We start from the raw sequence: 14,474 nt of genomic DNA, 5'->3' as shown, positions 1-14,474 counted from the left end.
TCCCGCCTTAGCCTCTTGAGTAGCTGGGACTACAAGCACAAGTGCATGACACCATGCTCATTTTAATTTAATTTAATTTCTTTTCTTTCTTTTTCTTTTTCTTTTTTTTTTTGGAGAGATGGGGTTTTGCTATGTTGCCCAGGCTGGTCTCAAACTCCTGGGCTCAAGCAATTCCCTGACCATGGCTTCCCAAAGTGCTGGGATTACAGGCGTGAGCCACACTTGGCCCGTTTTAATTCTTAATTTTTCTATCTTATAAAAGCATCACCACAACCCTTAGAGGTTACTATAATTGTTCTCCTCCAGTCCCTTTTTAAACATGAACAGAAAGGTATAATAACGGGCATAGCTGGAGTTCACACTCCATCAGTCTGGCTCCAGTGTCCTTACTGAACCCCTATGCCATGTTAACTCGTGGCAGACATTAGTTTTGAACTTCATGCTGTTCTAGAATCTGGCATCAATATGAAAGGGACCATAAGGAAACTGGAGTAGTAATATGACAAGGAGGAGGCCATACCAAGCTATGGAAGGTAAGCAGTAACATGGATACTCACAATTCTCTGATTCAGCCAGTGAGTGGTAAGACAGCCCATACGTTATTTCTTAGTGGTGGCTGAGTGCATAGGATGATGACCCATGGGTACATCATTCTTTTGGCCTAGGGAACATCAGCTTACAGGTTCATTCATCAAGACTTAATGACAGCCTCACCTCTCTTTACCAAAGGCTCTCAGGTTGAGTGTTTCTTACCCCAAAGACACTTAACTACATACTCATAGAAGAAAAGTTGAATAAATAAATGGGAGGCCGGGCACAGTGGCTCACTCCTGTAATCCCAGCACTTTGGGAGGCCGAGGTGGGCGGATCACTTGAGGTCGGGAGTTCGAGACCAGCCTGACCAATGTGGAGAAATGCCATCTCTACTAAAAATACAAAATTAGCTGGGCGTGATGGCATGTGCCTGTAATCCCAGCTACTCGGGAGGCTGAGGCAGGAGAATCGCTTGAACCTGGGAGGCGGAGGTTGAGGTGAGCTGAGATCGCATCATTGTACTCTAGTCTGGGCAACAAGAGTGAAACTCCATCTCAATCAATCAATCAATCAATAGGACAATTCTTCCCTACAGAAAAATTCCAAATAATAAATGTAGAAGGAAAGAGGAAAATAGAAAACCACCATTAACATACCACAGTAATAATTGGCTCTAGGTAAGACCCACTGATGAACATTAAAATTAGTGGGTGAGGCTTGGTGCAGTGGCTCATGCCTATACTCCAAGCACATTGGGAATGTGAGGCAGAAGGATCACTTGAGGCCAGGAGTTTGAAACCAGCCTGGCCAACATATCGTGACCTTGTCTCTACAAAAAAGAAAACAAAAATTAGCTGGGTGTGATGGCGTGCACCTGTAGTCCCAGCTACCTGAGAGGCTGAGGCTGGGAGATCGCTTGAGTCCAGGAGTTTGAGGCTACAGTGAGCTATGATTGTGCCACTGAACTCCAGCCTGGGCATCAGAGCAAGACCCTATCTCTTACAAAAAAAAAATAGTGTTAAAGGTCATGAGAGACCAGAGCAGACTGAGAAGCTGCCATAGTTTAGAGGAGACTAAGGTGACATGACAGCTAAATGCAACATGGTATCCTGGATGGGATCCTGTAACAGAAAAAAGGATATTAATGGAAAACTGGTGAAATCCAAATAAAGTCTATAGTTAAAAGCAAACAGTAAGCCACCAGCCCTCCGACCCCCGCCGACCCCACCAAAAAAAACCAACCAAAAAAACCCCACAAAGCTCCTGGGTCCTTCCTGCCTGAGATCCAAATGGCATTGTCTAGAGCACCTCAGTTCTGGCATTTATATTCTAGTTCTGAATTCCTGTTACCTTTGGGAAAGACCTTTTGGTTGTGTAGTGCCTGTGTCTGGGAGGCTCTGATCAATTTGGGGACAGGCTTGTGGTCTATGTGACTCTCAAAGCCTGCCTACCCAGTGAACAGAATGCTACTCAGCAGGCTGAGGACAGGGGTGTGCACATGGATCCACCTACTCCAACCCCAGTCCTTGCTGGTATTGGATGTTACAAATGACATTCCCTCTGCCAGGAATCTCCCCTGGACCCCCAACGATCTTTTTTTTTTTTTTTTTTTTTTTTTTAGAGGGAGTCTGATTATGTCACCCAGGCTGGAGTGCAATGGTGTGATCTTGGCTCACTGCAACCTCCGCCTCCTGGGTTCAAGTGATGCTCCTGCCTCAGCCTCCCGAGTAGCTGGGATTACAGGCACCCGCCACCATGCCTGGCTAATTTTTGTATTTTTAGTAGAGGCTGGGTTTTGCCATGTTTGCCAGGTTGGTCTCGAACTCCTGACCTCAGGTGATCCTCCCGCCTCAGCCTATCAAAGAGTTGGGATTATAGGCATGAGCCACCGCGCCCAGCCCCCAACTATCTTTTAAGGCATTACCTTTAGTAAACATTCTGCTTATCTTTCAAGGCCTGACTCACATTTTACCTCCCATATAGTTCCTTCATGATCATTACATATATTAGTATCTTTCAAATTCCTGTGATGTCTTCAACCTTTAAGTTCTTTATATCTGTTGATCTGCCCTTCCTGTGATATTTAGCACGCCTTGCCATGTTGAGTCTGTGTTTGTACATGCCCTGTCTCCCTAAGCAGAACACAAACTTCTTGAAGGGAAGGAGTCTTACAAAACCTTCTAAACTTCGTGAGGGGAAGGAATCTTACAAATATCCCTTGAAGCATCTAGGATGGTGCTTGCCATAAGCCCTCATGAAATGATTGGCAAGTTTGAATGAGTGAATGCTTTCAGACAGATGAGAGGTAAATGGACTTGCTTAGAGTCATACAACTGAGTATGAGCTATATTTGGAGCCTAACTGCTCAGATTTTCCCTTTCTGAGCATTCTGAGGCCATGAAACTTACTAACTCCGATCATAGCACTCAACTATAGTAAGAGTGATGGCTATCATTTGTTGTGGGCTTACTCTGGGCCAGGCTTGGTTCTAGGCATGCACACTATGCAGTCCTCACAATAGCTCTGAGGTATGGGCCTCACTATCCTCATTTTGTAGATACATCCACTGATGTTCAGAGAGATATAAAGAATTTGCCTTAGATTACCAGCTAATAAGTTGCTGAGTTGAGATTTGAACCCAGGTGTGTCTGTCATCCAAACTCATTCCCCCTCACCCCTGTAAAGCAATGTCTTTCCCCTTGTTTTTTCAGACCCATCCCTGGAAGGCATGTGTGGCACTGAGCATGCCCAATTGGGAGAAGATGGGCAGCAGCCGCCGCGGTGCACTTCAACTACCTCATCTCAGTCTGAGCCTTCAGAGCAGCTTAGGCGCCACCAAGGCAAGAACCTAGCCTCCGAGGACCCCAAAAAGAAGAGAGCTCAGAAACCCTCCCACATGAGAAGAAACATACGGTGAGCCGTGCTCTGTGTAAGAGGAGAGGGAAAGCAATAGAGGTTTTACCTTCATCTTAAGGCTGTCAATAGCGAAAAGACTGATTTGGGAAGGAGAGTTCTCTCTCCAAAGGAGAAAAGTGTCAGGTGTGTGTCTTCATTAATAGTGAAGGTGCAGCTCAGGATCACTGGACTTGGGCATTCAGAGGACTGTAGGGAGAATGAGAAAGGCCTTGACCACTGCTGGAGGGTCTTCTACTCTCTGGAGGCCCCGGGTGGCAGCCCAAAGATGATAGGGTGCTCTGAGCTGGACTTTCCGGTTTTTCCTCTATTTTTCCTTATGTCTCAAAACAAGAGGAGACTTTATAAAGTTGAGTTCTCATCTTCTTAGACGTCAACTTCAAATGGTAGAGGACTGTCTGACCCAAAGCAAGGCTCCTTCTAAGAGCAAAAACGTGAACTTCTTTAGCTATCCAAATCCCCAACAGTTCTTCCTTCTATCAAATAACAATGTGTGCCATTGAAAAGAAATGATCTTTTTCTCCTCCTGCCTCCACTTAAAAAAAAAAAAAAAAAAACAACTTGAAATATTACTCTGAGTTTGAAAATAATATAGAATCCCTGTAACCCTAGTTTCTTTTCTTTTTTTAATTTATTTTATTTTTTTGAGATAAAGTCTCTCTCTGTTGCCCAGGCTGGAGTGCAGTGGCGCGATCTCTGCTCACTGTAACCCCCACCTCCCGTGTTCTAGCGATTCTTGTGCTTCAGCCTCCTGAGTAGCTGGAACCATAGGTGCCCGCCACCACACCCGGCTAATTTTTGTATTTGTAGTAGAGACAGGGTTTTGCCATGTTGGCTGAACTGGTCTCGAACTCCTGGCTTCAAGTGAACTGCCCACCTTCGCCTCCCAAAGTGCTGGGATTTCACGCATGAGCCACTGTGCCCGGCCAATCCTAATTTCTTTTCTACATGACAACACTATTTTTTTTTCTTGAGATGAAGCCTTACTCTGTCACCCAGGCTGGAGTGCAGTGGTGCAATCTTGGCTCATTGCAACCTCTGCCTCCCAGGTTCAAGCGATTCTCCTGCCTCAGCCTCCTGAGTAGCTGGGACTACAGGTGTGCACCACCGCACCTGGCTAATTTTTGTATTTTTAGTAGAGATGGGGTTTTGCCATGTTAGCCAGGCTGGTCTCGAACTCCTGACCTCAGGTGATCCACTTGCCTCAGCCTCCCAAAGTGCTGGGATTACAGGCGTGAACCGCCGCACCTGGCCAACAACACTATTTTTAATACTGCTTTTCAGCTTTGTGAATCAAATATTACTCTAGTTTATTCTTGATCTGTTATGTGGAGAGATGAGTTGGCAGGTCGGGGAGTTAAATAATATGGAAAGTATGTTAGCCTAGAGCCATCTGAGTTTGATGTCCTATTTTTTGAATGCTGCTCCTTGCATGGGTGTGGTGGGGCTGATGTGGCTTCTCCTTCTCCCGCCTCAACTCTCTGAGGTCAGCAATGGCTATTTCTCTCTTTAGCTTGCCATTACATTGCCCAAATCTTAATTGAACCCAAGTGCTGTCTCTTATGTGAATGTTTAGAAAGCTACTCCGGGAGGATCAACTGGAGCCTGTTACCAAAGCAGCACAGCAAGAAGAGTTGGAAAGGAGGAAGCGCCTGGAGCAGCAGAGGAAAGATTATGCAGCCCCTATTCCTACTGTTCCGCTGGAGTTCCTCCCTGGTAAGCAGTGGACATGGCAGGGAAGGCCCTTTGCTTCAGGAGGAAGAAGCCCTAGGTGCACACAGTGGTCAAAAGCAGATCTGGAATAAGACTGTGGCCTCTCGGCTGGGCGCGGTGGCTCACGCCTGTAATCCCAGCACTATGGGAGGCCGAGGCGGATGGATTGCCTGAGGTCAGGAATTCGAGACCAGTCTGGCCAACATGGTGAAACCCCGTCTCTACTAAAAATACAAAAAAAAATTAGCCGGGCGTGGTGGCGTGAGCCTGTAATCCCAGCTACTAGGAGGCTGAGGCAGGGGGAATAGCTTGAACCAGGGAGGTGGAGGTTGCAGGGAGCTGAGATTGCACCACTGTACTCCAGCCTAGGCGACAGAGTGAGACTCCCTCAAAAAAATAAAAATAAAATGATTGTGGCCTCTCAGGAATCCTTTAAAGTCATTCAGCTTCTTGAGAGCACACAATCAGAAGAAGATCATTTAAAAAGCTAAAATGAATAAAAATGTACTCTTTAAATAGGTTTTATCTAGATTTTTTCTCATAACTTTGGATTTTAACTTGCCAAAGGATTGGGACCTTTTCTAGTGGTCAGGTGGATAGCAGGAAGAAAAAGCCAGTAGAGAAAGGGAATTTGGAAGGAGGGCTGAGGTTTTTGAGATGTGCTCTGCTTCTCTTCTCAGTGGATACTCCCCATGAGAGCTATAAAAGAAAAGGGGTGGTGAATTGTTTTGGGAAATATGTTAGAGCCAAATGTGGTCTTGACACCATTCCCTTCCATTCTGCTTTTCCTAGAGGAAATTGCTTTAAGGGCAAGTGATGGTCCCCAACTGCCTCCTCGGGTCTTGGCCCAGGAAGTCATTTGTTTGGACAGTAGCAGTGGCAGTGAGGATGAAAAAAGCAGTCGAGATGGTAAGATCAAACCAGGTGCCTCCCTTTCTCCCGACCTGGTGTTCATGCTGAGATCGGCTATGCTTTGAAAAGAGTCCAGTCCTTCCTCCTTCAGTTTGGGATGTGGCTTTGACTAATTTCCCTGTGTCTCCTTGGTAAATATAAGTTTTTTTGCTTGTCTTAACTTGAAGCTGAAAGAGAGAAATAGTAAAAGTCAAAATTTTAATAAGTGATGACAAGTTACTAACTTTAAGTTTCTGTAGTCTTCTGCTCTGTGTTCAGTAAATTATCTTCACTCCCTGGATTTTTGGTTTTGCTTTTTTTTGCTGTCTCAGAGGTGATTGAACTGAGCTCTGGAGAGGAGGACACTCTGCACATTGTGGACAGCAGTGAGTCTGTCAGTGAAGACGATGAGGAAGAAGAGAAGGGTGGCACCCATGTCAATGATGTCTTAAACCAGCGTGATGCCCTTGGGCGGGTCCTTGTCAACCTAAACCACCCTCCAGAGGAGGAAAATGTCTTCCTTGCCCCACAGTTGGCACGGGCTGTGAAACCTCATCAGGTACAGCAAACCTTGACTGTTTTCTCCTTTTCTTTTTGTTTCCTTGTTGTGAACATTGCCTGCTGGTGGTTATTAGCGTCACAGCCTGTGAAGTACTTGTTTGGTACCAAGAGCAGCTTGTTCAGCTGTTGGAAAGACCTGATACTTCCTTCTAGCAGTTGATGTTTCAGGATTCCTGATGAATAGGAAGGGACAGGGAAACGGAAGAGACAAGCTTCAGGTTTGCCCTACCCCGTAGAAAGCACTGGATCTCTTGACCTAATAATTTGAGCCTCTTTCTGTGGGATCCCATGACTGAGGTGCTCTCTGGCGAGCAGTGCTTTGATTAGGAAAGTCTGGATCTAGAAGAGATGTGAGAGTCAGAAGATGGAGGGACTTTCTGGTAGGAGGCAGTAGAGTAGTTTGTGTTGATCCAGAGCCTGGAACCAGGACTAGTGAGTAGAAGTTCCATGAAGACAGACATTGACTCAGTTTATGATTAAGAACTCTTTTTTTTTTTCCCTGAGACAGGATCTTGCTCTGTTGCTCAGGCTGGAGTGCAGTGGCACAATGTCTGCTCATTGCAGCCTTGACCTCCCTGGCTTAAGCGATCTTCCCTCCTCGGCCTCCCAGGTAGCTGGGACTATAGGCCTATACCACCACACCCAGCCAAATTTTTTTTTTTTTTTTTTTTTTTGTAGAGATGAGGTTTCACCACGTTGCCCAAGCTGATCTTGAACTCCTGAGCTCAAGCGATCCACCTGCCTCAGCCTCCCAAAGTGCTGGGATAACAGGCGTAAGCCACTGTGCCTGGCTGAGAACTCTTTGTTTTTGAGACAGGCTCTTGCTCTGTCACCCAAGCTGGAGTGCAGTGATCACGACTCACTGCAGCCTTCACTTCCTGGGCTCAGGTGATCCTCCACCTCAGCCTAAGTAGCTGGGACTACAGCCTCATGCCACCATGCCCAACTAATTTTTAATTTTTTTGTAGAGACGAGGTCTCACTATGTTGCCTAGTCTGGTTTTGAACTCCTGAGCTCAAGCAATCCTCCGGCCTTGGCCTCCCAAAGTGTTAGGATTACAGGCGTGAGCCACCATGCCTGACCTGTCTAACTGTATTTTTGTACCCATTAACCAACGTCTCTTCCTCCCCCTCATCTCCCTTCTCAGCCTCTGGTAATTACCATTCTATTTTCTACTTCCATGAGATCAAATTTTTTAGCTCTCCCACATGAGTGAGAATGTGTGATATTTGTCTTTCTGTGCCTGGCGGGTTTCATTTAACATAATGACCTCCAGTTCCATCCATGTTGCTGCAAATGACGGATTTCATTTTTCATGGCTGAATAATATTCCATTGTGCATAGGCACCACATTTTCTTTATCCTTTCTTCCACTGATAGACACTTGGGTTGATTACATATTTTGGCTATTATGCATAACTCGGCTTAAAAACTCTTCTGTTGTTGTTATTGTTGTTGTTTTTGAGACGAAGTCTCACTCTGTAGCCCAGGCTGGAGTGCAGTGGCACAATCTCGGCCCACTGCAATCTCTGCCTCCCAGGCTCAAGCGATTCTCCTGCCTCAGCCTCCCAAGTAACTGGGATTACAGTTGTGCACCGCTGCACCTGGCTAATTGTTTGTATTTTTAGTAGAGACGGGGTTTCACCATGTTCGCCAGGATTGTCTTGAACTCCCAACCTCAGGTAATCTGCACACCTCGGCCTCCCAAAGCGCTAGGATTACAGGCATGAGCCATCGTGCCCAGCCTTAAGAACTCTTTAACAGGCCAGGCATGGTGGCTTGCGCCTGTAATCCTAGCACTTTGGGAGGCCGAGGCGGGCGGATCACCAGGGCAGGAGATTGAGACCATCCTGGCCAACATGGTGAAACCCCGTCTCTACTAAAAATACAAAAATTAGGTGGGCATGGTGGTGTGTACCTGTAGTCCCAGCTACTCTGGAGGCTGAGGCAGGAGAATCACTTGAACCGGGGAAATGGGAGGTTGCAGTGAGCTGAGATTGCGCCATTGCATTCCAGCTTTGGTGACGGAGCAAGACTCCGTCTCAAAAAAAAAAAAAAAAGAACTTTTAGCAATAGGGACTACTCCTATGTGGCTGGGCACAGTGGTTCATGCCTGTAATCCTAGCACTTTGAGAGACCGAGGGGGGCAGATCACCTGAGGTCAGGAGTTCAAGACCAGCCTGGGCAACATGGTGAAACCGTGTCTCCACTGAAAATACAAAAATTAGCCGGGCATGGTGGCATATGCCTGTAATCCCAGTTACTCTGGAGGCTGAGGCAGGAGAATCGCTTGAACCCGGGAGGTGGAGGTTGCAGTGAGTTGAGATAGCACCACTGCACTCCAGCCTGGGCGACAGAGCGAGACTCTGTCTCAAAAACAACAACAAAAACAAACTACTCCTATGGAATGGGCTCCCTTAAGAAGGTGAGCTTTCCGATGCTGAGTGAAGCCAAGCTGATTGAAAGATCCTGTCAGGAATTTGACACTACCTATTCATGTATTACGTGGGGTGTTACACTGTACTAGTGAATCCTTTTCTGTTTTTTCCAAGAGGACTGTCACCAGCAAGTAGACCAATCAAGGTACAGGGAATCGTTTATGGCCATCCACACCTGCTATCTATTATAACACCTTCTCATTTACTTAATTCTTACTATTTACAAAGTGAGTAAAAACTGGAGCCCTCATCTTTGTGAGCCCCTCTGACATTTGTCTTTGTCCCTTGTCAGATTGGCGGGATCCGGTTCCTTTACGATAACCTAGTGGAGTCCCTGGAGAGGTTTAAGACCAGCAGTGGCTTTGGCTGTATTCTGGCCCACAGCATGGGTCTGGGGAAAACTTTGCAAGTGATCTCTTTCATCGACGTCCTCTTCCGCCACACGCCCGCCAAAACAGTCCTTGCCATTGTGCCGGTAAGAGTTTTTGGGAAGGCACCACTTAAGTCACTCCTGAAGAGCTCTGCATTAATGCCTTTACTGGGCACCAAAAAGCTTGATGAGCTCAGCTCTGAGTTTGTTCCATAAAACTCTCTTTTTGGACTTGGCTTTCTAATAGGTTAATACTCTTCAGAATTGGCTGGCAGAATTCAACATGTGGCTTCCACCTCCTGAAGCCCTCCCGGCTGACAACAAGCCTGAAGAAGTCCAGCCTCGGTTCTTTAAAGTTCACATCTTGAATGATGAGCACAAGTAGGTGGCCTGCGCTTTCCTCTCTGCCCCTTTCCTTTCAGACTTCTGTCCAGGATCTGATGTTAAGGCAGTCTCTTTGAGTGTGTAGCCTGTGCATCTCAATTTGTTTTTGGTTTCTTGATGTATCATTTTCTCTGTTCTTGCTACTCATTTTTTTCTCTACCTAGCTTTTCAGGAAAGCCAGAGTTAAGTAGCCTGAGAAATTTCCTGTGTTCTGCTTTAGAAGACTTTTATATTGAAAAATATGTGGGCATGGTCATATTTTCCCATGCATATCATAGTAAAATTCAACACGAAACAATGGATCTTTCCACTGTCTGATTTTTTTTTTTTTTTTTTTTTGAGACAGAGTCTTGTTCTGTCACCCAGGCTGGAGTGCAGTGGTGCGATTTCAGTTCACTGCAACCTCTGCTTACCAGGTTCAAGTGATTCTCCTGCCTCAGCCTCCCGAGTAGCTGGGATTACAGGCACCCACCACCATGTCCGGCTAATTTTTGTATTTTTAATAGAGACGGGGTTTTGCCATGTTGGCCAGACTGGTCTCGAACTCCTGACCTCAGGTGATCCGCCCACCTTGTCCTCCCAGAGTGTTGGGATTACAGGCGTAAGCCACCATGCCTGGCCTCTACTGTCTAATTTTTTACTTATTACATTTCACTTTTCTTAAAAACCTAACCGTTAGTCACTTCTTTTAAGCACTGGTCTGCAATTGACCTTTAATGGTACAACTCCCAAAGCTTTGAAAGGTGTAAGCCTTGCTTTGTTTTAGATTTAAATAAAATTATCTATATATGTATGCCATAAAGTCAACCTGATTTCCAAAAGTCTAAAGCTATTTCTTGATCCAACAAACCAGCTCTACATGCTAACCTTTCCCCTCATTGGTGTGGATAATTGAGAAAGTAGACTTTACTGTATTTTTTTTCAGAGGGTGCCTTTTGTGATGTTTGGACACACACATAAAAATGAGGAGATGATTAGTTGACCTCACAGGTGGTTGCTCATTCAGGACTTTTAGTCCACATGCAATCAGTGAAATACAGTGAGGGCTCTGGTGTTTGGAAGTGGAATGACTTACTGAGGGTCATCTGTTCTCTTCTTCTCTTTCCTCTTTACTGTTTGTGGCTCTTTATTCACTTGAGCCCAGGCAAGTAAACTACAGAATGTTGCCCTTCCTTCTGTGACCTTGTATTTATCATGGGATTGAAATGCTCCTTCAAATGTTGAGTTGTAGTCATGTCTGAATATCCAAGGGGGTTGTCATTTTCTCTTGCCTTATGTAGTTGAATTGCTATGTTTCTTGCTGTTTAACCACCATCAATGATCCAGTTCATCCTGAGTGCAATTAGTTTCTCTGGGATGATGGGAGGTTCTTGGGTGGTAGGCTAGCCCTGTGCTTGCTGCCACATGAAATCTTTGGTAATAAGAAGTTCTGAATGTACATCAACACAGCTTTGATTGTGAGCAATTCTTCCTTGGGAGCAGCAGAAACAATAATTCTTGAGATATAATTCACATCTCACACAATTTTCTCTGTTCATCTTGCAGGACGATGGCATCTCGTGCTAAAGTGATGGCTGATTGGGTGTCAGAGGGTGGCGTGCTGCTGATGGGGTATGAGATGTACAGACTCCTCACTCTGAAGAAATCATTTGCCACAGGTAGACCGAAGAAAACCAAGAAACGTTCTCACCCAGTCATCATTGATCTAGATGAGGAAGATCGGCAGCAGGAGTTTCGGAGAGGTGGGCAGCCTATCCCAGGAATACTCTTGTTGGTGTTTCAGGAAAAAAGAAATCATGTCTACTAATAGCACCTAGTCAGATGTAAAGTGCATTATTGATGTGCATTGTTATCATGGACCAAAAATCCTGGTTCCCAAGATGAGTAGGATGACTCCAATGGCTCTTAGAAGGTACTGCTTTCTCTGCCAGCTGTGCAGTTATGGTTAGGCCAGGCCACCCACTGGCTTGGGGGAGATTCCTCTGTTCGTCTATCCGTGTTTCTCTTACAGAACAGTTGGAATAGTAACCATTTCCTTTACCACTTTCTAGAGATGTTCTGAGAAAGCATGAAGAAAATATAAAGTGTTTAAATCACTAATATAAAGACAAAGTAGTAATACTATTGTTTGTGAATTTATAAAAAAGAATTCATCCCAGTTGCTTTTAGTGAAAACCATTCCTGTCATAGTTCTAATTCTACTCCATCTTCTAAGAGGCCTTTGCTCATTTGGGGAAGAAAGTTTTTAAGGGTTCAGAGGCCATTTCACTTTAGAAGTCTCTTCATCTATGAGATTATGTTTGTTCTAGGTTTGCTTCTATGGTAGAGCTGGGATGAATTTGCCATTTAGCAATGACTGGAGAATAACTGCGGGAAGACCCTGTCCTTTAGCTAGCTCCTACCAGCCAGCCCTCAGATGGAGTCAAGACACTGGCAATGGTGAGAGCCCACTAAAGTGTCTGGATTATTCCTGTTGGTTTCATCCAGATGCATTTTTAATCCTAGGCTGGCACTCTATAAGGTCCCTCTCTCTGCTGCCCAGTTGGTCTAAGCCCTAGGAATGCAAGTCAGTTATACTTTTCACATAAAGAAAAATAAAGTAAGGAAAGGAACGGAACGGGGGAAAGGGATATTTATTGCAAGAGTCAACTGCCAGAGGCAGATAACGAGGTCAGGAGTTCGAGATCAGCCTGGCCAACATGGTGAAACCCCATCTCTACTAAAAATACAAAAAATTAGCCAGGCATGGTGACGCATGCCTCTAATCCCAGCTACTTGGAAGGCTGAGGCAGGTGAATCACTTGAACCCGGGAGGCAGAGGTTGCCGTGAGCGGAGATTGCGCCATTGCACTCCAGCCTGGACGACAGTATGAGACTCTGTCTCAAAAAAGAAAAAAAAAGAGTCAACTGCCAGATTAGCATTCATACCAAGTCATACCAGTCATATCCAGGAGCTTGAATGGCTGGCACCCTCTCACCAAGGACGGCTGACTCTTGCTTTCCTGCTTCCTTCATTTCTTCTGTCTCCTCCAGGGTGCACCCCTACTTCTCATATTATTGACTAAGAGCAGGCCCTGTCACCCTCTGACTCCGGATCCTCTTCCCTCCCTAGAGTTTGAGAAGGCTTTATGCCGCCCTGGCCCTGATGTAGTAATCTGTGATGAGGGACACCGCATCAAAAACTGCCAGGCCAGCACCTCACAGGCTCTGAAGAATATCCGCTCTCGCCGCCGGGTGGTGCTGACTGGGTACCCTCTGCAAAACAACCTCATTGAGTACTGGTGCATGGTGGACTTTGTGCGCCCAGACTTCCTTGGCACCCGGCAGGAGTTCAGCAACATGTTTGAACGCCCTATCCTGAATGGGCAATGTATTGACAGCACACCTCAGGACGTCCGCCTCATGCGGTACCGGAGCCATGTCCTGCACAGTCTTCTGGAGGGCTTTGTGCAGAGGTGAGCCATCCTCAGGGTCCTGCTTCCTGAATTTTCAGAGGGCCCTGTTGCCAAGGGCATGCCAAGCCTGTTATACAGGATAGGGTGTTGGAGTAGGAGGGCCCCTTCCCTGGAGCAGTAGTAAAACTTTGCTTCCTGTGACAAGCTAGCAGATGGTGGATATCCACTGTTTCAGTTCTCTGAAAGTTTGGCCTAGAAGTGCTTCTCTCAAAAGTTATCTTTAAAGGTACTGGAGACACCTGTCTTACTTGCTGAGAGAAGCAAGAAAAAGGTACCATTCTGCTGACTTACCTTAGGCTAGTCTAAATCAGACCCCTCATTTTTCCTTGTTGAGATGGCGTATGGAGCGAAAGCTCAGAGAGGCAGCCCAGATTAAAGTGAGAACCTCAAGTTCCCCTGTCTCTGTCATGCAGTCAGACATGACCTGGGACAGGTCACTCTGCCTCTTAGTGTTAGTTTTCATCCTTAAGGTGAGTTTCTTCTTGGTTGTTGAACCACTCTGCATTATTGCAAGGCTGCAGTGCATGTTGAGATCCTCAAGAGGGAGGTGTGGCAGGAGTGCAAAAGGCTCTGTTTTTATCTTGTGCTGACCCCTCCCGGCCACACTACCTTGCCATTTCTGTTCTGTTTGCCTCCATAGGAGAGGCCACACTGTGCTGAAGATTCATCTCCCTGCCAAGGAAGAAAATGTGATCCTCGTGCGGCTCTCCAAGATCCAGCGAGATTTGTACACACAGTTCATGGATCGCTTCCGGGACTGTGGTAGCAGCGGTTGGCTGGGGCTGAACCCCCTTAAGGCATTCTGTGTGTGTTGCAAGGTGCATTGGGGCCTCAGGGAAGATTGAGATGGGGACTAAGTTTACACATGGTCCCAAGGGAGTTACTCCTACTGAGAGTCTTCAATAAAGGAAAAATAAAGTGAGAGGGGACCACCTCAGTTCACTGCACTGGAGGTTTGGGGGCTCCAAGGAGAGAGGTGATGGTTGTGTACCACATAACTCCTGGGGGTGCCATTCACACAGTGTAATATAACTGATGCTCCCTGCAGTGTGCACCTCAGCTGCACAACTTGTTATCCCAAGGGGATTAATGGAAAAATACTGTGGGGCAGTGTTTTTGACTGCTAGCATAATCAGAATTGAAGAGAAATATAGCTTAGACAAGTTATTAGGGGTACCTTCCATTGGATTCCATACTTAATCAGATTGAGACCTC

At 46.0% G+C, this 14,474-nt stretch overlaps 1 protein-coding gene across 4 annotated transcripts in view; it reads left to right on the top strand.

Moving 5' to 3' along the window:
- RAD54L2 (RAD54 like 2) overlaps positions 1-14,474 on the top strand; it is a 130,368-nt gene that overhangs the window by 86,022 nt on the left and 29,872 nt on the right. For all 4 annotated transcript variants that reach the window (XM_054479947.2, XM_054479945.2, XM_054479948.2 and 1 more), the window contains 9 exons: positions 3,246-3,447; positions 5,024-5,163; positions 5,953-6,069; positions 6,384-6,610; positions 9,343-9,525; positions 9,668-9,801; positions 11,350-11,546; positions 12,917-13,259; positions 13,900-14,077. In XM_054479947.2, coding sequence (XP_054335922.1) covers positions 3,246-3,447; positions 5,024-5,163; positions 5,953-6,069; positions 6,384-6,610; positions 9,343-9,525; positions 9,668-9,801; positions 11,350-11,546; positions 12,917-13,259; positions 13,900-14,077 — 1,721 coding nt within the window. The remainder of the gene's footprint in view (positions 1-3,245; positions 3,448-5,023; positions 5,164-5,952; positions 6,070-6,383; positions 6,611-9,342; positions 9,526-9,667; positions 9,802-11,349; positions 11,547-12,916; positions 13,260-13,899; positions 14,078-14,474) is intronic.

The sequence above is a fragment of the Pongo pygmaeus genome, chromosome 2, assembly GCF_028885625.2.
Source record: "Pongo pygmaeus isolate AG05252 chromosome 2, NHGRI_mPonPyg2-v2.0_pri, whole genome shotgun sequence".
NCBI classification, from domain to species: Eukaryota; Metazoa; Chordata; class Mammalia; order Primates; family Hominidae; genus Pongo; species Pongo pygmaeus.
Note: the sequence above shows the minus strand (reverse complement) of the source record. Positions and strands in the feature narration are given on the sequence as shown.